We start from the raw sequence: 24,259 nt of genomic DNA on the forward strand, positions 1-24,259 counted from the left end.
TTGTGTTGACTGTATTATAGATGAATCTTACTTTTTTTCCACTCTTCTCCAGGTCAGTATCAATCTAGAGCACTTGCAGAAAGCATGCTTACCACCAGTGAGTTTTTGAAAGAGATCAGTTATGAACTCATCACGGGGAAAGTTAGTTTCCTGGCATCACACTTCAAAAATACTTCTCTAGGTGAGTGATCCTAAGAAACAGAAGTTCCAGTGAAGGCAGTGATCGTGTAATTTCTTTAGGGTTGGTGCTCACCAGCTAATGCATGCATGCACAAAGATAGCTCTCCCTTCTCCATTGAGAGGCATTATTACTTTGTTCTCTTCACGGAATGAGTGTAAAGAAATGCTCATCTTATCCTTTATCTGTGTAGTGAGAATTACTCATCCTTTGACAAAATGTTTTTAACGCTGTTGGTACTGCTAAATGTGTTAGGCATGAGTGTTCTTGTTTGTGTTTTTAGCATAGGCTAGAGGCTGTTTTTTAGCTTGTGTTTCTTTGTAATCATCAGATGTCACCATTAGCCATAAAGGCACAGAACTGAGATCATTCAACTGTGGTTTCCTTTTCTTGGAATTGATTTAACTAGCAAAAACTCCTTTCCTCTCTTCACTTTATTTCCAGCTTCCCTTCACAGATTTTACATCAGCCATGTGAGAACGTGCGTATGTCATGTTCTACATCATTTATCTTAAAGTGCTTCCAGATAATTTGGTGTTGTTAATTCTTAACTAGGTGATGATTTGGATAAGCTGCTAGAGAAAATGCTACAGCAGAGAGGGGAAAGTGTCATTATTCCTTTTAATGGAGATGTGAGTGAGTGTGTGTCATCTCAGGAGGCAGTTGCCATGGTATCTACACAAGAACCAGGTAATGCTTTTTACATGCAAGATGTGAAATGAGTAGGTTGTTAAATGTCAAAATGCATATGCCTTAGAAGAGTCTGAAGGCTGCAGTCACTGTGCCAACCTTCAAATACTAATACTGCCAGCTGGATGTAGAAATAAAGCAGTCTCTTGGACAGAAAATCTTAGTAATAACCTTCAGCAGTGTTTACCACCCTGTGTTTGATAATTCCAAAGTCAAAATATATGATCTTCTGCTCTGCACTAAGCAGAGCAGAGGAGGTGTCAGCGTGGACTTGTCTGACCCTTGTAAACCTAGAAATGGTGTGTAGTCTTGGGCTTTAGGCAGAGGGGAACTGTGTTCTCCTCCCAATCTCCCTAGGTGTCCTCCTGTATTTTTTTGTATTCCTCACTTTCCATGTTTACAGTGGTAATAACAATATGTGCTACACAGTTGTGCCTTGGGTCTTTCTTTTTCCCGTGTTTTCAGGGGCGTTTTAAAGATTTTGGATTGAATGTGCTAGGCAAGCACAACCTATAATTTTCTTACCTGAGATGTATACTTATTCAGCATACGTGGTGAGATACTTACATGCAAAGCATGAAGCAGCGTTGTCTGTCTAAAAATGTTATCATTTTCCCATTTTGGAATTCTTCAATTACTCAAAAGTTTTAATGAATTTTAACTACGCTTTCCTTTTTGTATGACAGTAATGGTAAAAGAAGATACGTTGAGCTGCCTTGAACACTGAGATTATTTTAGGTCTAGTATCAAAGCAAATTCAACCTCCTATAAAGCTAAATCTGAACTAAAATAAGATGGTTTACAGTCTCCACACGGATCAGAAGATCCAGTTAGGGTGGCAGCCAGGTACCTTGTTCTGGCACCCCCAGAAGGGTAAGCCTTGAGCTTCCTCACAGGACTAATTTAATATGAGAACCATCTTTTGATTCTTTTATTTTTCTGTTGTTTTTAGCATGTAATGATATACAGTGATGCTTTTAAAAACCTCCATGTTTTCTCAATTATTCTGAGCTAGTTTTGTCTTTAAAATATGACTGTACAATGACTGAAGCTATTGGGAATCAGCCCGAATAAAAAAGGAGAGGTAAGTTTCCTAGGCAGTGAGTGGGACATTTCACCCACAGTAGGTCTATGGAAATAAGCACTGAGGCAGGTCTGAACAGGAGATAAACACACATGCATCAACACATGCGTGTCTTTGTAGAATTGACATATCAGGTTTTGACCCACAAATACATTCAGATTTTCTTGCATATGAAAACACTTAATAAAGTGGCTTATTACTTGAAAAAGGAAGTACAGATCTTTTGTATTAGCTTTGAAGTAGACCTGGGTTTATTTGTATGTTAGAGAATGTTCTTCTAGGAAATCTTTATGAACAGTCTGTTAATTTGGATTTAATTTGTACTAGAAAAAGTGATGTAAACAAAAACTGTAATGTTACTGTAGTAAATCCTATTTACTACTAGTAATCTGCAAGTTGCAAAAGTTCAAGGGCTGTTGAAACTTGGATTGTTAGGCATAGAAGATACCCACTGGAAATACTGAAATCTAGGAACAGGCTTTTTCTTTTCAGCATATATCAGAGCTTTCATATTTCCTATAGAAAAGCCCAGTCCCCCAGTTCTCTGCAGCTAGTACTATATTGACCTTTACGAAGTTTAAATTAATTTAAGACTAAAATCTTGTTAAAAATGAAGGAACCTCTAAACAAATTTAAAAAAAAAAAAAAAAAAGCTCCCCACTTCAGTAATCTACTCCTTAATTGTTTTGCTTGTCTTCCATTCACAGTGTACGTTAGTATCAGACAGTGTACAGACATATACAAACATATGGCTATCTCAGTGCTAATTTAGAGTGAGTGAGGCTCAAGCTATCAGAGTAGAGCTGATGTATGAATGAACTCCGGGCTGCCTGCTGGGTGTTTTTGGCAGAATTATCAGCATGGGCTCAATTTCTTCAGGTTAAGAGGTGTGGTGGTTCTCTTGCCACAGTGCCCCAAGTACAGCAACTTCAGCACCCATGGATGGTTCTCTTGGCGGGACGCAGCAAGGGAAGCTTCTGAAAGAGAGCTGTGAGCTTCAGGAAAAAGATTAGGGATATACAGATGTCTCTAATATATGCATACTGTGTATGTGTTGGTTCATTTACCAGACTGCATATTACTTTGTTGGCACTGAGGTTTCCTTGGGTTGTACCCTTTAAAACTCTCAAAATGTCGAAGGCATTTTAAGAATGTCAGTGCTGTACTCAAGGTCATTTGACAGATAATCACATTTTAATCAAAAAAAGAGAAAAGTGACGTTTGTGATCTGTGTTAGAATTTATTCTGGTGAGTTATTCTTTTTTCCTGATGATAGAGAGCACGCTATTTGGTTGGTCTTGTTTACTGGGGGGGTGGGAAAGTAAACATGTTTCTTGTGTTCTGTTTTCTTTTTCAAACAAACACACTCTAGATTTGGATGTTGATACCTTCCAAATTTACCAGCCACAGCTTACAGTTGCCAGAAAGCTCTTGTCCCAGGTTTGTGCTATAGCGGACAGTGGCAATCAGAGCCTGGATCTGGGCCACTTCAGCAAAGTAGACTTCATCGTTATAGTTCCCCGTTCAGAAGTCCTGGTGCAGCAGACCCTGCAGCGGATCCGGCAGTCAGGTAACGGGGTGGGGAGGGGAGGGAAAGGAAACTGTTAATTCGGACTGAACTATGTGATTGCTATTAGGTCATATCTGATATAAATGCAGAAATAAGCTACACCAGCATGTATTTTGCACACCCTGTATGAGCCCCTTTAGTTGGTATTATTGATGAATTCAAAATATATTCCTTTCTCAGACTAGACTCAAACTGTATCACGTAAGCAACAAAAGAAATTCTTGCAGAACTGAGGAACGTATGACATAAAGTAATGTTCAGTCAAGGGAAACAGGAGATGGATGACTGCAGTAGTTCAGATCTTTTATCACTTATAATTGCTAGTGCAGTTCTTTCTAGGTACACGTTTGTTTGTACACTCTTGTATATTGAGCACAGGGATAGGTGCAGGAAACTTAGATAAATAAATGAGTGAGCAATGCACTCACATTAGTGGACAACAATTACTGGTTCAAACGGTGAGTTTTTATGTCAGGCTCTGTATCTGAACATGGCTGATACCAAATGCTTAAAGAACAAGATATCTTTTGGAGGCAGATGATAGAATACATCTCTTGAGAATGACCCTTTTGATTCACTCTGTTAGTGACTGACATGTGCCCAGGAAACTGTAGGAGATTCTCTTTGTTGTACTCAGTTGTACTGTCTCTCTCAGCATGTATTTTTTCTCAGCCCAGTACTATCTTCCTGCTTAAATGAAAGAATGAAATAGATTGCTTAAAGTAGGAGTTACTTTTCCTTTCTAAAATGACTGTTTGTTGTTCCATTTCTTGTTGCTTCAGACATTTTATTTGCTTAATCATATGTGTGTCATAATAATGCTCCACATTAAACCAGAGGTTGTCTGATATCTAAGAGCTTTACATTTATTTTATTGTTTTTTGAGTGAGTGGTTTCTACTTTATTTTACACAGTTTTTAAAATGGTTAAGGCCATGGTAAATGTATAGTTGAGCTGTATCACCATGGTTTATTGCTACTTCTTTAATTCAAAAGGTGTTCAAAGCTACACTACAACTTGCAAATATGATGACAGTTGACCATTGCAAAGACTACTACAGAGTAGCTGTATTTTACTGACATTTGAACATTATTAACCTTGAGGTAGAGCACGAAAAGAGCATGAAAAAAATAATATTATTGAGAGCTACTTAAGTTTATTATTTTCGTAAAGGTAAGATCAGAGCAACAGCTTCTGACTCTAGCAAGATTAGTATGGCCTAACATGGGGAAATTTGACCTAATATCACGGAGCACTGCCAACTGAGTGCTGCTCTGGAATTTTTTCGTGGATATATTTTTGTGTTGCTGTTAAGATGAGAAGTCTTGAAAGGACTTCGGGCATTTGATGAAGGAAATCCAGAAGTCAAAAAGCAAATGGCAGTCTCCATTGTGAGAGAAAGTGTGTTCTGATCACCATCTTCTTACCAATGCCTGTCAGTGTTAAGTTGTGATATTGGCAGATAATGTCTGCAGGTGACACTTGATTTTTGGATGTACTCAAAGGAAAAGGTCTTTGTTGCATTCTCCTTTCTGGCAGGTGTCCTTGTAGACCTGGGCCTAGAAGACAATGGAACAGCATATCAGAGAGCTGAGAAATACGTGGTTCGGCTAGACAATGAGATTCAAACAAAATTTGAGGTTTTCATGAAACGAGTGAAGCAGAATCCATACACACTGTTTGTGCTGGTTCATGACAACGCTCATGTGGATCTAACAAGGTAGCTGATTCAATGTGCTGAAGGAAAACAATCTTCTTCTGATATCTTTCTGTTATGTATTGCAAAAGACTCGTCTTTGACACCCAGAGGTTTCCCTAGGTCTAAGGCATTTTGTTCCACAGAACCAAAAGCTGTCCTTTTGCTTGGGTTTGATGTTTGTTAACTGATTCCATTGAAGCAGGACGAGACTAGCTTTGGATTTTTAGATCTTTAATAAAACTGTTAATAGGGATAAGTTCTACAGTGCTGAAATTTGGCAAGAACAGTGGAATTTTACAACTTTGCTTATTTCTTTGTCTTTTTCCTATTCCCTATTTCTGTGTTTTTCTTTTTCTGTGCATAACCTAAAAACTCTCCCATGTTCACAAACTAGTCGTGTTTTAATTCATGTTTTTATCTTTAATGATAGTGTTGTTTTTGAAATGAAAAGGGTTACAGGCAATTAACTTTTCAGTAACATCTTCTGAAAAATATCCTAGGTCCTGTGAGAAAAGGACTTAAAGAACAGTAGTTCTGTTGAAGTTGGCCAGTGTTAGATCTGCAAAGAACAACATACACACATGCTAAGAAAAATTTCTTCACACTGAATCATAATTTTGCAATGGAAAAAGAAAATAAGTAAAGCTAATTGTTCTGGTCTTGTTCCTTGAGTAAACTGAGGAGAAAAATGTTGATGTGGTTTAGACATGGTGCATAAGGTTGTGGGACTCACTTGACAGCAGAGTCAATAATGAAATACTTTCCATGACGGAGAGCTAAAAATACCTAAGAGCAATGTTCTTCCTGCCTTATGCTCCTCATCAAATTTTTGTTACTGTGTTTGATGTACACTGATTTTGGAATTCCTGTTTAACCTGGAGGCCTACTTGATTCCAGGAGCTGGAAATCATGGCAACAGGAGACTATCAAGTTATCTAATCTCTTAAAAAAATGTTGTATCTGCCTGGAAAATCAAGTGGATTTTGTAAACATGTTACCGTATCCTAATCCCACAACTCATGCAACAGTACTTGTCTGTAAGACAGACTACATCAACTTTGCCTCATTTTTGGTTGCCTCTGTCTTATGATGGATTAAATTAGCTCACTAATTCAGTGTCTTACTTACAACAAATTTAGTCCTTTATTTAGTTTTTTTTTTTCCACACTTGCCTGACTTTACCTATAGAGAACACTCAAGTGTTTTTGACATCTTTCACCTTTTCAAAGACTTTTTTGAGCTGTAATTCTCAGTGCTTTTGGAGATTTTTCTGGAGAAAGAGAGTAATCCATTGAATCTCAGGATGTCAGTAAGGCAATTCTTTGCATTCTTATTTCTGCAGTGCCATTTCAAGTTCCCTGTCACATGGTGAGCCTAGTCATGGTCTGGCTGATAGAGTTATTAATTGCAGGGAGGTCCTTGAAGCATTCAACCTCCTTGTTCTTCAGGTCAGCTCTTTTCCTTATGCCTTGCAAACGCAGCAGTCCAGGATCAGCTCTAGCAATGAGGTACACTGGATACAATTTGATGCTGTGGTAAGTGTTTAATTTACAATTTTAATAGTGAATTTTAACAGAATTGTTTATTTTACTGAATCTAACAGATATATATTAAAGAAAAACTTTAGAAGAGAGCTGTTTCTCTGCTCGGGTGTTTGGTTGCTTGGGTTCTAGCTACACAATCCTGGGATTGTGGCAGTAGAGGTATGATTGACCTTTAGGCCCAGGAATCACCTTTTCCTTTACCCAGGTCATGTAAGATGAGTAATGGCTCTTTATGCTCTGGTCAGAGCTGTGCAGGTGTGCTGGAAACCTCTGGAGCTGACTTTCCATTTTCAAGTAGTCTAGCTTTTGCTAGTAGCAGATAGACCAGTGGAATGATGGAGTGAATGAATATGCTTTGCTTTGCAATTGAAAGTATTTCCAGCTTTTTGTATGTTCTTGCTTTTTCTGTATGAAACAGGATGACACAGCAAGTGAAGACAAGCTGTACTTTGGCTTGAATGAATACAGCAAATCTCTCCAATGGGGAGTCACAAGTCCGCTTTTGAGATGTGATGAAACCTTTGAAAAAATGGTCACCACACTTTTAGAAAGGTAAATAGTAACGTGGGATGCTGCTGAAGTGGGATCTTAAGTGTACAGATGCTTATCAGCCCCATCATGGGAGGTTGAAGACATGATGACATTTTATATTGATCTAGAAATCTGTTGGACGTGCAATTGTTATTTTTGTGACATAAATTCTTGTATTTTTCAACAAGAAGAAGGAGGGGATATATTTCATTCCCTTACAGAATTATTAGGCCCATTCAGTGGCAATCCGTGCTCACAGGTGCTCTTGCCTTTTGGCTCAGCCCTCATTAAGCTAGATGAAGTTTTATACCCCTTCACTTCTGGTGGCTGTCTGCTGAGACTGCCAACAGATTGGTGAGCAGTGTCCCAGGTGAGTGATATCATTTCAAAACCTTCCATTTTATTTATTTCATTAGGTGGCTGTGGTTTTCATCGCTGCATCTCAGAGCTTGAAAGTGTCTTGTTAGTAACCTGCAGCTGCCTGAACAAGTTAGTTTCATAGCGCATCTCTAATATATATTTAAATGTGCAGATTACAGAAACAAAACCAATTCTATGATTTCCAGCAATGTGGAGCTAATCTATTCTGCATATCAGCAGGACAGATCTGTTAGAACTGTTCAAGCTATAGTTCTTGTATTTTCATTTTTAATAGAACAGGATTGTCCTGTCTTCAGTACTCTTTTTTTCTCTCCTCATTTTATATAGATCAGTATAGAAACATAGAGTGGTTTGGGTTGGGAGGGGCCTTTAAGATCAGCTAGTTCCAACACCCCTGCTATAGGCAGGGACACCTCCCTCTAGATGAGGTTGCTGAAAGCCCCCATCCAGTCTGACCTTGAGCACCTCCTGGAGTGGAGGGGGGAATCTACAACCTCTCTGGGCAACCTGTTCCAGAGTCTCACCACCCTCACAGTAAAGAATTTCTTCCTAACATCTAGTCTAAATCTGCCCTCTTCCAGTTTAAAGCCATTTCCCCTTGTCCTGTCTCTACATGCCCTTATAAAAAGTCCCTCTCTAGCTTTCCTGTAAGGCCCCCTTCAGGTACCACAAGGCGATGATAAGGTCTGCTCTTCTCCAGGCTGAAGAGCCCAAGCTCTCTCAGCCTGTCCCCACTGGGGAGGTGCTCCAGCCCTCTGGTCATCTCTGTGGCCCTCCTCTGGATCCACTCCAACAGCTCGGTGTCCTTCTTGTGTTGGGAGCCCTAGAACTGGATGCAGTACCCCAGGTGGGATCTATGAGATCAGAGTAGAGCGGCAGAATCACCTCCCTCACACTGCTCCCTGCTGGTCACATTTCTCCATTTCTCTTGATGCAACCCAATATGGTTGGGCTTCTGGGCTGCAAGCACATATTTGTGAGCTCATCAACTGACACCCCCAAGTCCTTCTCCTTAGGGCTGCTCTCAAGCTGTTCTCTGCCCAGCCTGTATTTGTGCTTGGGATTGCCCCAACCTAGCTGCTTTCTGCAACCTGGCTGATATGGCTAGAGCGCTTGTCAGTGAAGACTGAGGCAAAGAAGTCATTGAGCACCTCAGCTTTCTCTATATCTCTCGTTTTCCTCTGGAGAGGGCCCACATCTTCCCTAGCCTTGCTTTTATCACTAATATACCTGTAGAATTTCTGCTGGATCCTGTTACAATTAATAATGGAAAAAGTATTTGTATTTATTTAGTAAAATGCAATATCAAATATGCTAAGTTTGCAATATGAATCATTAAGCCCATCCATGTTTATTATCTACAAATATGTAAGTAATAAATGTGATGAATAATAGTAAGGTCAGTTAATCTCATTGCATCAGTTCTTTCAACTTTTCATAATCTTTCTGATCAAGTCCAGTGGAAGAGATGGTGGCCATTGCTGTGGTCTTTCTGTTCTCATGATGTGGATGGGGAAAACAATGAGGGAAGATTAGAGCATATGCAAATATTATCTTGATGTTGAGGTTAAGATCAGCCTAGAAACAGAGAGAAAGTGAACCTGTTTCTTGGAGCCAGGATATGTTTTTCATCACGCTTTGTTGATTAAGCCTCTGTTTCCAAGAGATTGGACTTCTGTGTAGGTAAGCCATGCAGCCTTACAAGTCTGAGAATGCATCAGATATTTTGGTATTATCAAAAAGACTCCATTTATTTTAGTGTCCAAATTGCAATGGGTACTTGAATGAGAGGAGGGCTAAGAGGTGTTTAAAAATTTACTGATTATGGTTTATAGAGATACTGTAGCAGACAGGCTCAAAACTTTATTCAGGTGGATCTCATACTTTCTATTAAATTACTCAAGAAAGGGAGTGGTGAAATTTGGAGCTTTTAGTTGTTTGGAGTTCTGTAGCACAAGCACTACTCAGTGTATTAGTGTCGGATTTTTTATATGTTATGGCAATGAGTGAACTTGTGGGGAATGTGTAGAAATGGAGTGCTTTTTAGCTTGAGTAGGTTTAATTTCTTTTTTTCTTAGCATTTCACTTTTTGAGTTCTTATCTCTTACCACTGAAAGTAGCTGTAATGAGAGAGAAAGAAATGTTGACTGCATAGGTTAAAAAGCAAAGTGCAAGTGCAGCTTTGGCTCAGAGCCAGCAATCCCTATTGGTAAGTCTGGCTTTCTGCTGAGAGAGTGGGAAATGGGAAATCATGAAGAGCTTCTTACAGAAACCACTTAAAGCAGCGATGGTTCTCTGAGTTCATAGAAGAAAAAAAAACCTCCTGGACAGCAAAGCAATTATTAGCCTGCAGTCTTGGAGTGAACCAGATCTGAGATGATCAGTATCTCCATCAGACTGAAGAACTTTAGCTTAAATTATTTCCCAAAGGAAGATAACAGAAGCTTATCATTCCTTTTAGCTGAGAGCAGGACTTTGCTCTTTATTCTCTGCATTTGAGGAATGTTTGCTAAAAACACAGTTAGATTTGTCTGTGAAAATTAAAGACTTCATTCTTTAAGTACTAAAGACAAATGGGCACTTCTTTACCCCATGGTCCTGGTGTTTGGTTAATTTTCAGACACCGCTTTGATTTTGCACGTGCTGACACAGAGTTGTTATCTCCCCAAAGGTATCCACGGCTGCACAGCATGGTGGTTCGCTGCTACCTTCTCATTCAGCAGTATTCCCAAGCTCTGATGTCTCTCACGACCATGGCCTCGCTAAGAGATCACAGCACACCTGAAACGCTCAGCATAATGGATGACCTTATCACTTCTCCAGGAAAGGATAAGAATGGCTGTGGCCACATGCTCGTCATTAGGGTGCCATCTGTGCAGCTAGCCATGCTGGCCAAGGAGAGGTTGCAAGAAGTAAGAGACAAGTTAGGTCTGCAGTATCGTTTTGAGATCCTCCTTGGGAATCCTGCCTCAGAGCTTACTGTTGCGAAACACTTTGTGACACGTTTGAAGGTGAGCAGAAACCATTATTTCTTTGTATGACCCTTGCAGTCATCTGACTGTTGGACATGTTCTTTGTGCTTTCCCACGTATTTTTAAGTTAATTATTTTATAGGAGAAGGATGAATGTCCTGTATCTTTCTCTGAGGAAGTATACTGTACTTCTGGTGAGTGGATTGATTTAGAAACTCAGAAAAAAGATTGGGTTGTTTCTGAACCCTGACTCCTGAATTCCTGAAGTCAGACACCAGATGTTATCTCACGTCTTAAAGTTGAATATCAGCATGAGTCAGATAGGTTTCCTCTTTGAATCTCTGAAAGCAGAGCTCAGGTCTCTTTAGACAAGGTAATTATTACCACCAACTTATCTGTCTAGTGTATCTAACTGCATGCTCAGTCTTTCCACCTTCTGCTCTTCTGGTAATCAGTAAATCTCTTGTAAACTTCTTGTCTCAAACCACTGCATGCTGAAAGCCTCTTCTGCAGAGCATATATGCACCAAGCTAAACTTGTGCATGGACCTATAAAAGCCTGGTACAAACAGCCGCATCCACTTCCTGTATTAACTTCCCCCCATTAAACCAAGTTTGGTTGCCTTTCTTAGGTACCAGCCTGAGAGTAGTTTAAGTTATCTGTCCTGATTCCTGCTCTAAGTTTCACGCAGAGATTGATTCAGTGTGTTCAAGAACACACAGAAAATGAAGGAAATGTGTGAGCCTTTTTGCAAAGCTTCTAAAGAGCTTCTCTACAACCAAAACCAGGTAAAATGTCCTTTAAGAAGCCACCCCTTCTAAATCTCACCTGCAGCAGAGGACGGAAAAAAATAATGAAGGAGAAAATAAGTTGTGAGGTAACAGCTCTGTGCTCTGCTGGTGGGAGTTTTGGTTGTTGCTGTTGTTTTTTTTATTTGGCTAGACTTCAAATAATTCTGGGCTGTGAGTACGGTGAGGGTTTCTTTATGGCCCTTTGTCTTATGGTTGCAGCCCCATGCACGTTTCTAGAACAGCCTGTTAGGCTTTTTAGTAGAGGTCAGGATGAGTGTGAGAGTCTGATGCAGGCGAATATCCATATAGCCCTTGATCAGAATAGAGGACTTTGATCAGATAGGAAAAAAAAGCCACAAAAAAACCCTCCTAAATAATTCTTCTTATCCCTCTTACCCACGACGTAAGATGCTTTTCTGGAGTAAACAAAGCTATAGGCCTCTGGTCTTGTTTCTTTCCTTGTAAACAACTAGAAAAAAAACCTACTCAATTCTGCAAGATGCATGTGAGTGAGAAGAATTTAGTTGCCCAAACGTAAGTCTTTTCAAGTGGGTTATCTCAGTTGAAGGCTCCAGAAAGATGAAGATCAGCTGCGAGGCTTGTGCTTGGCTGCCATACCTGCTAGTCTGGCACTTGGCTTTTCACATGATGGTAAGTGGAATACTAAAGCTGCAGAACAAGGGTGGGGAATGGGTCACTGTCTACTTTCCTTGTGAGTACAGAGGAGAGGAGAGTAGGCTGCTGGTGAGACCGAGGCATGAAGTGCTGGTCCCACTGATAGCTTCTGTGGGTTGCAGGGAGAATGAGATTCCATCCCAATCTTTTGGAAGAGCAGGGAGGGGATGTTTGACTTGACTTAGCCTCTTCCTAAGAGCAAGTAACCAGTGTGTGTGATTCCCCAGCAGGGCTATGGTCTCTGGTGCTGGTAGCTGAGTAAAATATATCCTCCATCAGACAAGCCCCATGGCAGCCTTGGAGGCTGAGGGCTGAGCTCCAAGAGGGAAGGATCACATGGAGGTGCAGAATGAAAGAAGGGATGGGAAATAATTTAAATAACTGTTTTGTTGAGCAGGCCTGATGTCATGGCTATAGAGGTCACCTTCTAAGCATAACAAGAATCAGTTTTGGAGCCATTCAGAAGTGGGGAGACCAAAGGGCTGCAGCTGTCTACCCCTCCTAAGTACTGTAGACAAGAAATACATCTGTATGCCGGTCCACAGCTGAAAGCTCCAGGCACTCAAGCTTCTTTTTAAACCTTTAGGCTAGAAGAAATAAAACCATCTTTGAACCTGTCTTCCCCTAGTTCATTTTCTAGCCTTGCTTTTTCTGAGAAGCTTCCAGTGTTGGAGAGGCACGCTGACACGGCCAGGCTAACCCTGCTGAGCCTAAAAATCTCAGCTTTTCTGAGGCTGCTTAACCTAACCATAGAGTTTGTTAGGTAGTTGGAGAAATTATTTTTTTTCTACGAGCATGTTACTTAGAGGATACAGAAATCAGCAGGGGAAGGAAATCGGGGCTGAGAAAAGAGAATTAAAGCCATAACAGTGAAGAGAAATACTACTCCAAATCATGTTCTTCTTAAGCTAAGAAAGAAATAATCATGGGTTATTTCAGTGGAAATTTTCTAAAGATAAAATGGCATGCTGAATCACTCATCTGCTGTTGATCCCTCCTTTTCAATCCCCTTTGTCTGCCTGAGAAGATGACTCATAAAACATGGCCTTTCTGGGGTGGAGGAAAGGTGAGGAAAGAACAGGTTAAGCATTTAGGTTGAGAACAGAAGAACGGAGAGGGAATTCAGGGCAGGATTCTCTCTGCAGGTCATGTTTTTCATACAGTTTGCCTAAGTTTTGTTGCTTTGTCAAGACAGCTTTGTCTTGTTGTCTTGCCCATCTGTGCTGAAAAGAATAATTTTTATATTTATGTTTATTTTTAATGGGCAGATGTGTGGTTGGGTTTGCCATCTGTGTGACTCAACAAAGCAGACTCCGTGGCTCAGCTAGGTTTTGGTTTTCTTCTGAACTCATTTTGTACGTTATTAAAAAGATGGACAGAAAAACTTCTTCCAGCGGACTAATATGATGTAGTTCAAACACGTGGTGATTCTGGAACCAGTATGACTTATTTTCTTGGTCTGGAGGGCCCTTAATGTCTCTAGTCAATGTGGAAGTGTGAAATCTCTGTGTTATATGTAAAGAGACTGCTAGTTTCTGCTGATCTCCTGCCTGGACTGGTCACTGAAGAGGCAGTACCCACAAAGTATTGACAAGAATGGCTACATATGAACCTATGTTTTCTCATTTCATCTTTATAGTTTGGATGTTTGTAAAGGCAGGATGGCTACTTGCCTTTCTAAGTGGGAGTCTCTGAGTCATTCAGCTTTACTTCCTGTTAACAGTTGCTGTAGTGTGCTCATGCCTCTTGATCAAATACTACCTGTCTCATCTGGAAGTGTGGGCACTGTGCAACAATGCAAGAAAGTTATTGTTGCACAAGACAGAGCAGTGTTTTAGGAGACTGTGCCCAAAACAGAGAACACAAGTGGGCACAGCCATGTTCACCAAGCTCTGCTGAAACAAGAGTCTGCTAACCTGCATACGAAGAAAAAGCAGGAACTAGAAACAAAAACAAGTGACAGTTTAAAAGGTATCATTTAGATGTGACTTGAATATTCTCCATTCACAGGCTTGGAGGGGGAATGAGCAGGACGACTGGATTCCTCGCACCTATCAGGATCTGGAAGGTCTACCTTGCATTGTTATTTTAACTGGCAAGGATCCTCTGGGAGAAACCTTCCCCAGGTGCTGTTACTGCTCTCGCGATACAGTTGTTTTCTAAAATGTTTAGATAAATGCTTCTTTGGGGAAAGATAAGTGGTTTGATACCAAGTGGTTATTATTTTTCACAGAGAAGTGCATATTAGGAGGCTTTCTTTGGGAACAGTTTAAAATCGTGGAAAGCATGGTTTGTGAAAAGTAAGGCTCCTGCACTACGTGGGTCAGTGAACATCTGTGCCAAGTACCGAGGGGCATGACTTACGTGCTGAATATTTTAAAACTATGTGATATTTCATGGCTACTAAAATTGTTCAGGAATATTTAATGAGCAGTTAAAGATACAGAATATTCTCCAGAGTTGCAGAAGACAAACCATCCTTTCTTCTTTGGTTGGATTTTGTAGGTCACTGAAGTACTGTGACCTTCGGCTAATTGACTCAAGCTACTTAACTCGGACTGCATTAGAGCAAGAAGTGGGCCTAGCGTGCTGCTATGTCTCCAAGGAGGTGATTCGAGGGCCTATTGTAGCTCTTGACCTTAGTGAGAAAGAGCATGAGAAGGCAAATGGTAGCGAGAATGATGCTGATGAGCTGTTGATAGACTTGGACAGACCGCAGAGTAACAGCAGCGCTGTCACTGGAACCTCAGGTCAGTTAACTGCTGCAGCTCTGAAGAGTAAGTCTGCATTTACACATCTTTGAAATTTGAGTGCAAATATTGAGATGTTTTGACAAACGTGGACTGCTTGGAAGTATGCTGCTGCAGGCTGAGCAGTGAAATGCCAGTAGTAGATTCTTGCCACAGTGAGCAATTTTCCTGTCTGCAGCTAAAAGGGGAAAATGTTGCAGTGGGAGAGTGGGATGCCATACCTAATTGTCCTTATGATGTTGTTTCAACTTATATTTCACAGTTGCAATAGTTTCATCTGTTGGATCCTGAAAAGATCTTAGAAATGAGGATGGAAATAGGATAAAATGTTAGGAATAGCAAAAGGCAGTGTAACTGTGGGGGGTAGCTTTGGGTGAAGGCGGGTGTTTATCCCCTGGGCAAGACAAGCAGAATGACGCCCTTCCTCTTCAGGCGTCAGTAGAGAATCATCCCCCACCAAACTTTTCCTTCCTTGTGTTCATCTGGCACTTCTGGGTCCTTCCCTTTGCTTCTGTATGAATTTGTGGTATTAAGACAGCTTAATTGTGCACCAGATCTTGCCATACACTAACATAAAGGTGGATGATATGGAGGAGGGATCATAGACCAACTCGCATTAAGATTGCCGTGAAATAAAAGCTCTGTTCTCCATAGAAGGGAGAGACAAATTGACCTATCTATACAGTGGCATTTTATACTTGAATTTCAGAAGATTATACCAACAAATTCTAAATCCCAGATGGAAAATGGTAGTTAACATACTGGGATTACTGTTCCTTTGGAATTGGGACATTCGCATTTGGATTCTGAACTTGAAAAAAAAAATGTATTTGTATTTGTAGGGTAGGACTGTCCCCAGGTGAGTTCAGGGTTTATTTGCATTGCCTCATGTCAGCCAGTTCTGTCCATTACCCGCTCTTTGTTTCACCAGGTTCCCTGGCTGACAATGGTGTGAGCTCCTCAAGCGCTGCAGACAAGTCTCAGAAGCAAGCACCGTCGCTTAACTTTCAAATGGTCGCACACAGCTCAGTAGATGAGGGGTCCTACCCTGAGTTCACAGCCGGAGAGACTCTGAAGCAGGAATGTGACTCCCTGGGTAACCAGATGGCAAGCAGCACCACTTCAAAACTATCATCGCTGTCGTCAGTCTCTCAGACGTTTCGGTGGCCCGGCCATTCAACCAAAGACAGCAAGGCCCTCCGTGCTGCACTGCCACGCATCGTCATTCTGTCAAAAGCTGCTTACTGCCTCCTGAGCTCACAGAAAAGTGGGAATTTGCCTTCCTCCTCTTCCCTGCTGCCTCACGCTGACGTGTCCTGGCTGAGCTCTCTGAGGCCTCTGCTTCACAAGGACATGAGCAGCGAGGAGCAGTCGCTCTACTACAGGCAGTGGACAACGGCCCGGCAGCACCACGCAGACTTCAGCAATCAGGGGGAGGCATCCAGCCCAAGGAGTTTTCACCCCAGACGGCTGCTTTTGACAGGGCCACCACAAGTAAGAGCACAGTTCCTTCCTCCTGCCCTACTAGCAGGATGAGTGGACCGGTGGTGAGGACTGATATAATGCAGGTGAAAGGCTCGTGCAAAGTTGCGCCCAATTATGTATTTAGCGATGAAAAATCAGGCAAATTTGAAGGTTAAGTTCATGCTGAAAGTGGTGAAAAGAATGGTTCTCTATGTTTCATGTTTTAAGCTTATATGATACCCTTGTGAATGGCACCAGACATTAAGTTGCCGTGTGTCAGTGGAGAAGTGGTCAATCACTGCCCATCTCTCTTCATACAGAAGTGATACAGACTCTAGGCCAGATTTCCCTCACACATCAACACCATAATGCCATTCAGCATAATGGGCAATATTAAGTCCTGTTATGTTTTCAGGAAGAACCACAGTGGCAGAATTATGGGCATTAGGCCAAATGCATTTATCTGAACTGTATCCTTCTTTCATATTAATCTGAGTTGGGGTTCAGACTTTTTTCATCTCTGGTTCAGGTGGGAAAGACTGGCTCATACCTGCAGTTCCTGAGGATTCTCTTCCGCATGCTGATCAGGTTGCTCGAAGTAGATGTGTATGATGAAGAAGAAATTAATGCCAGTGAGTATTACGAAGTCATTATTGATACGCATTATTTAGTGACTTTGTTATATATTGATAAGCAGTGGCAAATATTGTAGATTTACAAAAAGGCTTCATAAATTACACCTGCCATTTGTCCTGTCTAGTAATGGGCAGCTAGACTTGTAGATACCTGCATATGCTTGAAAATAGATTAATAAAAGTGTAAATTTTACACTGGACTTAACTAAGAACTCTTAAGTGCATTTTTGACTGATATGTTTATTTGGCACTAAAGCGAAAGTGAATCTAAAACTCTATACAGGAAACATCTGCTTGCTATTTGCAGTATCTCTGCTAGCTGATTTTTAAGCTGTGGCTGCTTCTAAGCAGAAAAGACAGATTGAAGAACACTACTTTTCTGCCTGAGACATTAATATTACTTAATTAAAAATTAGAAATTAATCTTAAAAAGAAATGTATTCCCCTTTGATTTGGAACTTTGAGTACTGTTATTTTCTCATTATTTGAACTAAAATACCCCCAGAAGCTTAGGATGAAGTCAGAATGTAAGACCAGGCAGTCTGGTCTGTTGTGATCACAGCCAATGTGTCACACCCTTTTCAGGAATGTGTGACAGTGCATCAGAAGAGCAGTTTGGGTTTTACTCGGGGCTTTTGGTTGTGGTTTCTTTTTTTTCCCACAGCTTCTAATGGAATGCTTTTCTAGATCCTTCATGCTGTGGTGGTTGCAAATATTCGGGGGTTGGACTGGATGATCTCTAGAGATCCCTTCCAGCCCCTACAATTCTGTGATTTTTTTTTTATTCCCCAGTAAAAAGACATTCCCATGTCCCAGTTATAAACATTTTAGGGAAGATTGAAAAAAATACTGCTTTAAAATGCTTTTACTCTTCTTTGATGTTTGCTTATGTGATATAGTCATGCAGAAATCTTACTCCCTCTCAGCTTTCATCTAGGTAGCCTGAACCAGCTTGCAAAGGACAAGCCCATTATTCTTCTCATCAGTTTAGTAGCTCCTCTGTACATCTATTTTCAGTTTATCCTTCCAGTCTGACCAGAAATGTATGTGATGTTGTGCAGGATGTTTAGCCAATACAACGTGCAACAGCTTGTGCATTTCCCTGCCTCCACTGAGAGCCCCATGATTGATGAAACCCACGATTGCGCTTGTCTTTTCCATTTTCCTGTCTCACTGACAGCTCTGCTCAGCTTGTGCTCGTGTGTTCTTCTGCAACTCAGTGGTTTCCAGCTGACAGACTCCCAACCTACAGCAGAAATGTTTGCTATTAGACCTTGACTGCGCATAAAACTTTCATTTGTTCTGCTGAATGTCACCCAATTTATGTTGCTGCAGTTTTTGAGCTCATTGAATTCTTCCTGGTTGATCTTCTGTGCCTTTTCTATATTGACAGTGGCTCTTTAGTTTGGTGGTGTCACAAATCGAAGGCAATGTTTTTTGGATTTTTTTTTTGAGGCAGTGATGCTAGTGAAAATATTAAACAGTCTGCCCTTCTGCTGATCTCTGTAATCTCCAGCAACATTAATGCTTATGATGTTACATGCTGCCATCTTCTGTTTAATCAACTTGTTCAGTTTACAGACCATTTCTTGTCTCTGTTTTCTTTAACTGATGTGATTTGTCATATAGCATCGTATCAAATACTTGAGTTCAGAAAGACAAGATGTGCTGCATTTCCTTTATTTAAAGAAATAGATTTGTCACATCTGTGTAATGAAAGTCATGCAGGATTTCTTTGGTCAAAGACAGTGACTGCATTTTATTGCATTTTTCACTTACTCCATCTTGATACCAGTGTCAAAGTAATGGACCCAGCATTTCATAGATCTCTGAAACGGTGGCAGTATATACATTGTGCTTCACTATAGTCAGGTTTACACCTGATTTCACATATCTTTTTCTTTAAGAAAAGTGGCCTGAAGTTTATTCTTTCTCATTCATTTCAGTGTGTATCAAAATTTAAAACAAAACGAAGGACATATACTTGCCTACCTAGCTGAGGTGGTAGAGCCAAGAAAGTTGCTGTTTGTTTTCATGTGCTCTGCTGAGGTCTGCCTTAGCGTGATATTTGGCAAAGATTTTTATCTTGCACTTGTTGGTGTTTGAGGCAAAGCTTTATTTGCTGATTAGCTTTTTCCATTTCTCTTGGACTTCGTACATTCTTAGTGTCCTTTTTGCCTCTAAAGCCCCTTCCTCTTGGTGATCTTGCATTGCTTTGTTTGCTGGCTATTGATTGTTTGGCAGCAGTGACTCCAACTCTCATTTGTAGAAAAGTGCCTGGTGTTCTCAGCCCGGTGGGCCAGCTCTCTCAGGATTTGTCTGTATGAACAGACTCATGGGCTTCAGAGGTTAACAACCTCTGACCAGCAGCTTCCTACCAGTCAGTCTGGGTAGGGTGAGCGTATGCTTGTTTGGAGACACAGCTTTCGTTTCATCTGAGTTTGCCTTTCTGAGATCAGTAACCTCATTTGCCTACTCTTAGCAGTTGATTTTAAACTGGATCAGTTCCTGTTCAAGCTTCACGCCAAGCTTCAGTTTGTCATCTTTGGGCAGTGCTTTCTGATGTTGTTGCTCACACTTGATTATCTACCTTGGACATACCTCTACTGGATGAAGCAAAAAAGTTCTAGTTGATCCTTGCTGTCACATCCCGTTCTCTAACAGAAGTGTGTCTTTTACTGTCTTTATCATCTACTCAGCAGCTAGTTTATACATTTATACATTCTCCTTGCTTTCATCCTCTTGCCTTTGGATGCTTTTGCTTCTTGTTTACCCATTGCTCTCTTCGTTCCGTGTACTAAAAAGGGAACCACAGTGGGGCACGAGGCTCTGTCTTTATCTTCTGCAAGGACAGTTCATCCGAGCAGCTTATGTATAAACCAGGGTGAATTATACCTCAGCAACTTGACAAAGAGCAGAGCAGAAAGTTACCCGTGAGGCTGCTTCACCTACACACATTTTCCAAGGAACTGCTGTTTCTTTGAAGTGACTTTATGTTGACCAGAATTTCAATTTTGGTAATATTGATGGTGTTCAGAGATGTCTGTGGTGTGTGTGTGTGTGTACACTTGTGTGAATTCCTGTGCAACTGTACATCAGCAAACATCACATAAGCACCATTTAGTGGGTATCTGATACTGCTTACCTAAAATGTGTTGTTGCAGATCATACAGAAAGCAGTGAAATTGCTCAGTCCAGCAATGATCACTGGCCAGATATTGAGCTCTTCAGTAAAATGTCTTTTGACCTGAGTGTACATGACCCTAAGTACAGAAATATAAGTCCAGTGTACACGGAACAGCTGTCAAGAGTGAAACAAGGTAAGTAAAAAAAGAATTTTCTCAGAATACTCTCATGTAAAAAAATTAGGTTTTTATTGTCTTAATTGGACATGTGAACTTAAGAAAGGCCTTTATTCTTCTAAATGATGCGGAGCAAAACAAAAGATCTGTTATTTACAGTTGTTAAAAGGATCACAATCTCTGGATTTGAACGCTCATAAAATTTCTTTTTCTTCTTTCATTTGTGTAAAGAAACAAGCAAAGAAATGAAATCAGAGGAACCTAAGAAAAGGGAGACTGTGTCCATGATGTTGACAAAATATGCAGCTTACAACACGTTCCATCACTGTGAGCAGTGCCATCAGTACATGGACATTAATCCTGCTGCACAGGTTGGTGCCAAGGCCCAAGGGTAAACTGCATCCTTGATTTTTCTGTGGTCTCTGCAGGCATACCACTCTGGTCTCAAGACTCATGCTTTCACCTTCCCTGAGATGGAATTGTTTAATTTCTTCCATTCTCAGGGGAGATATTGAGCTACAGACCCTGGAGCGTCAACTGTGTCTGCTGCGTTCCACATGAGCAGTTCTCTTCCCCAGCTGCCTCTGACAAAGGGTGAATATTGTGACTAGGTATCTCAAGCCAGAGCATTATTCAGCCTACCCAAAGGGTTCCTAGTGTCTCATGGAAGAAGACTGTAACATTGAGAGGGATGATTGTCTTACCTAAATGCCAGCCAGCCTCTGGTGGGAGACTGGGTGGCCTATTTCTTCCTCCCTTTGTTGGTAACCATACCTGCTTCTCAGCAGTGGCTTACGAGTCACTGGACAAAAAGGATCATTTCTAATTGTTTCATAATCCTTTTGAATGTTCTCCAAAATGAAGATTTTTGCTAACAGGAGGCTGGCAGGTAAGATTTTTCCTGTTTAGTAGCTCAGAATTACTTATTAACCACCACCAATAGTTTACTTTGAGGTTTCTTATCTCAATTCATTCTTTTCTTGCTTACTAATCTTTGCTAGCAGCTTGCTATTAACCTAACACAGCACAGACACACTGACCTGGAAATATACAATGTCAGTTATTACAGAGCTGCACCAGCAAATCTCTTTTAAACCTCATGCTTCATTACCTACGTTGACACAAGCAAATCCTCCCAAAGGACATCTGTTGTTCCCTTTACACATCTTTGTGCATCTGGTCAAGCATAATGACTAGTAATAAATAGAAGTATCTTCTTGTTCTTGTGGCTACAAGTTGTGTATGTAGGATTATGAGAGAGAGCTCAGAGAAATTACGTATCCGAAGGAGAGTCATTGGATTGCAAGCATTATGAAGAGAGAGAGACTCTTAAACACTTTAACAGAATCTAAATAAAACCCTTTTCATGCTTCAGCTTTACTTAGGCTAATTACATCAGCTCTTTAGAAAACATTATAGAGGGGTGACTGCCAAGAGTAAAGGATTTGACCTTGAGGTACAACACCTCCTCTCTAGGAGGAAGTCTTACCAGATATGTCGGCACTTTGTATGCGTTTGCATGGTTCAGTGAAGCACTGTGCAAACTCAGGCTCACCCATATATTTCACAGGCATGTTAATGGAGGGGTCTGCCTTGGTTATTTCTTGCTTAGAAGAGGACTGTCACTGGAAAAATGCCATACTCATGTGACCATGCTGCTGCTGCCTCTGAATGGCTGAGCATTCTGCTGTGGAGAAACACCTATATGATGCAGTGGTTTTTGAATCTTTGGGGAAAATTTGTTTGCACATTTTTTTCCCTACTGTGTGAATGTGTGTATATCTAAACTTATGTTCCATTTTTCCTTGCAAGTACTCATAAATAATTTCCAGCTCTAATAGACTTCAGAAAAGTCCAGATGGGCCAAAAATAGCTACTGGTATAGAAAGCTGATTGTTTCAGTAGCAGCGGTTACATGTTACATGCCTAAATAACGTAGCTTGTGGTAGAGGAAAATCAGAATATAATACAGTTAGCTTCAGTTACTGAAAGAAAATGTGGTTGTTCTTCTCTGGTGCCTGCCAGTATTGTAACTACCAGAGCAGGTTGACATATTATAGAATCATAGAATCACAGAATGGCCTGGGTTGAAAAGGACCACAATGATCATGTCATCTCAACCCCCTGCTATGTGCAGGGTCGCCAACTACTAGACCAGGCTACCCAGAGCCACATCCACATCCAGCCTGGTCATATGTTCCTTGTCCATTACCTGCTTTCAAATCCCTCTCCTTTTTTTTTTTTTTTTTTTTTTAAATTTTTAATACAGGTATCTGACTCCACTCTGCATGCGTTCACGTTTTCATCTTCAATGCTAGGAGAAGAGGTCCAACTGCATTTTATAATCCCAAAGTCCAAAGAAAGCCATTTTGTCTTTAGCAAGCAAGGGAAGCATTTAGAAAGCATGCGTCTCCCTCTCGTTTCTGACAAGGTGCGTGTATGGCTCCCATCAGTTTGTCGTCTACATGTGCTGAGTGCAGTCAGCTTGACAAGCATTTGCAAACTAATGATGGTTGGCTGGTTTATCTTTTCGTTGTTGTTGCTGTTTTGTTACAGTCCTTTGCGTAGTTCTTGCCTTACCCTCCTCAGAACTGGACTTTTTGAAGAGATTCATTCCTATTTGCATTCCTAGTGTCCATCCCAGATGTGTTGCAATGATCAATAGTGTTAGAGACTAGTATAATAAATAATAATCCCTATCAGGAATAACTTGCTTTTTACAAAATGTTGACACAATATCTCCTGTTCCAGCAGAATTTGAATGCAGTCAAGAGTCCTATCTTCACTCCATCCAGTGGACGTCATGAGCACGGCCTCTTGAACCTCTACCATGCCATGGAAGGCATCAGTCACCTTCACCTCCTCGTAGTCAAAGAGTACGAAATGCCACTGTACCGCAAGTACTGGCCCAACCACATCATGCTCGTCCTGCCAGGCATGTTCAACAACGCTGGCGTTGGTAAGAAACACCATCAGTGCTGTGAAAATGTCAACATCCACACTGGGCAGCGTGGGTCACGTTGCTTGAAAACTTTCCAGTGCTGTGATAGCAGCAATCTGTGTGCAAGATATGATGGTTTGGAAGAAATGCTGTTGGAGACGTAGTTTGCATGTTTTTGCATAGCTTCTCAGTTGAAAATATGGTGTTTTATAGACTGCATTCATTCATTTTTCTCAGCCCTGATGTATGAACATTCATTGTAGGTATTTTAGCCAAATTTTCTTTTTTGATTAGGCTGAGGCTAAATATTAACTGCAGCTGAATGCCATGGGTTTGAACTTTGGACTTCATTTTCCTGGGGTTCCCGAGTTTCACCTGCATAAAGTTTTAAGTAGCTTCAATTTTAGGATCTCGGCCACTTTTTGGTTTATGTTATTCTTTTAATGTCCACCAAATCATTTTCTGTGATCTCTTAAAAGATCCACTTTTCTTTGTATCTGCCTTTTAGGTTGCACTCACACTGAAAAACGGACATTCTGATTTCTTCTTAAACTAAGATGTGATGAACTCTAAGTTCACAAAGGGTTTGCAGATCTTTGCATCGCCTTTCTGTGACGAGAGAGCGATAAACTAAGATCTCTGCGTGTCTTCTTCATGATGTTTCCTCAGGTGCTGCCAGATTTCTCATTAAGGAGCTTTCGTACCACAATCTGGAGCTGGAGCGAAACCGCTTGGAGGAACTGGGAGTCAAGCGCCAGTGCGTGTGGCCTTTCATTGTGGTCATGGATGACTCCTGCGTGCTGTGGAACATGCACAGTGCCCACGAGCAGTCCAGGTAAGTCTCCTTCCAGAAATGGTGCATAGGGCGATTCCTTTTCCCTTTCTAAATTGCTGCACGAGACCCGATTGTGCTGAAGGGCCCTTATTCTTATGATAGCTGAATAGATGGGATAGGATTGTTTGGCTGCTGTTTCAAAAGCCTGTGTTTATTTATCTATATATTTACAGCACGTAGAATAGCATGTCCTGATAATGGAATTTCTTGCACCTGT

General features: G+C 40.9%; 1 protein-coding gene across 7 annotated transcripts in view; it reads left to right on the plus strand.

The window, feature by feature from the left end:
• GREB1L (GREB1 like retinoic acid receptor coactivator) overlaps nucleotides 1-24,259 on the plus strand; it is a 128,629-nt gene that overhangs the window by 97,867 nt on the left and 6,503 nt on the right. For all 7 annotated transcript variants that reach the window (XM_025147886.3, XM_046938202.1, XM_025147885.3 and 4 more), the window contains 16 exons: nucleotides 53-181; nucleotides 734-868; nucleotides 3,325-3,522; nucleotides 5,062-5,242; nucleotides 6,564-6,756; nucleotides 7,184-7,317; nucleotides 10,349-10,688; nucleotides 14,126-14,241; nucleotides 14,621-14,865; nucleotides 15,797-16,359; nucleotides 16,859-16,961; nucleotides 20,129-20,284; nucleotides 20,498-20,637; nucleotides 22,536-22,697; nucleotides 23,021-23,225; nucleotides 23,877-24,042. In XM_025147886.3, coding sequence (XP_025003654.1) covers nucleotides 53-181; nucleotides 734-868; nucleotides 3,325-3,522; nucleotides 5,062-5,242; nucleotides 6,564-6,756; nucleotides 7,184-7,317; nucleotides 10,349-10,688; nucleotides 14,126-14,241; nucleotides 14,621-14,865; nucleotides 15,797-16,359; nucleotides 16,859-16,961; nucleotides 20,129-20,284; nucleotides 20,498-20,637; nucleotides 22,536-22,697; nucleotides 23,021-23,225; nucleotides 23,877-24,042 — 3,166 coding nt within the window. The remainder of the gene's footprint in view (nucleotides 1-52; nucleotides 182-733; nucleotides 869-3,324; nucleotides 3,523-5,061; nucleotides 5,243-6,563; nucleotides 6,757-7,183; nucleotides 7,318-10,348; nucleotides 10,689-14,125; nucleotides 14,242-14,620; nucleotides 14,866-15,796; nucleotides 16,360-16,858; nucleotides 16,962-20,128; nucleotides 20,285-20,497; nucleotides 20,638-22,535; nucleotides 22,698-23,020; nucleotides 23,226-23,876; nucleotides 24,043-24,259) is intronic.

The sequence above is a fragment of the Gallus gallus genome, chromosome 2, assembly GCF_016699485.2.
Source record: "Gallus gallus isolate bGalGal1 chromosome 2, bGalGal1.mat.broiler.GRCg7b, whole genome shotgun sequence".
Taxonomy (NCBI): Eukaryota; Metazoa; Chordata; class Aves; order Galliformes; family Phasianidae; genus Gallus; species Gallus gallus.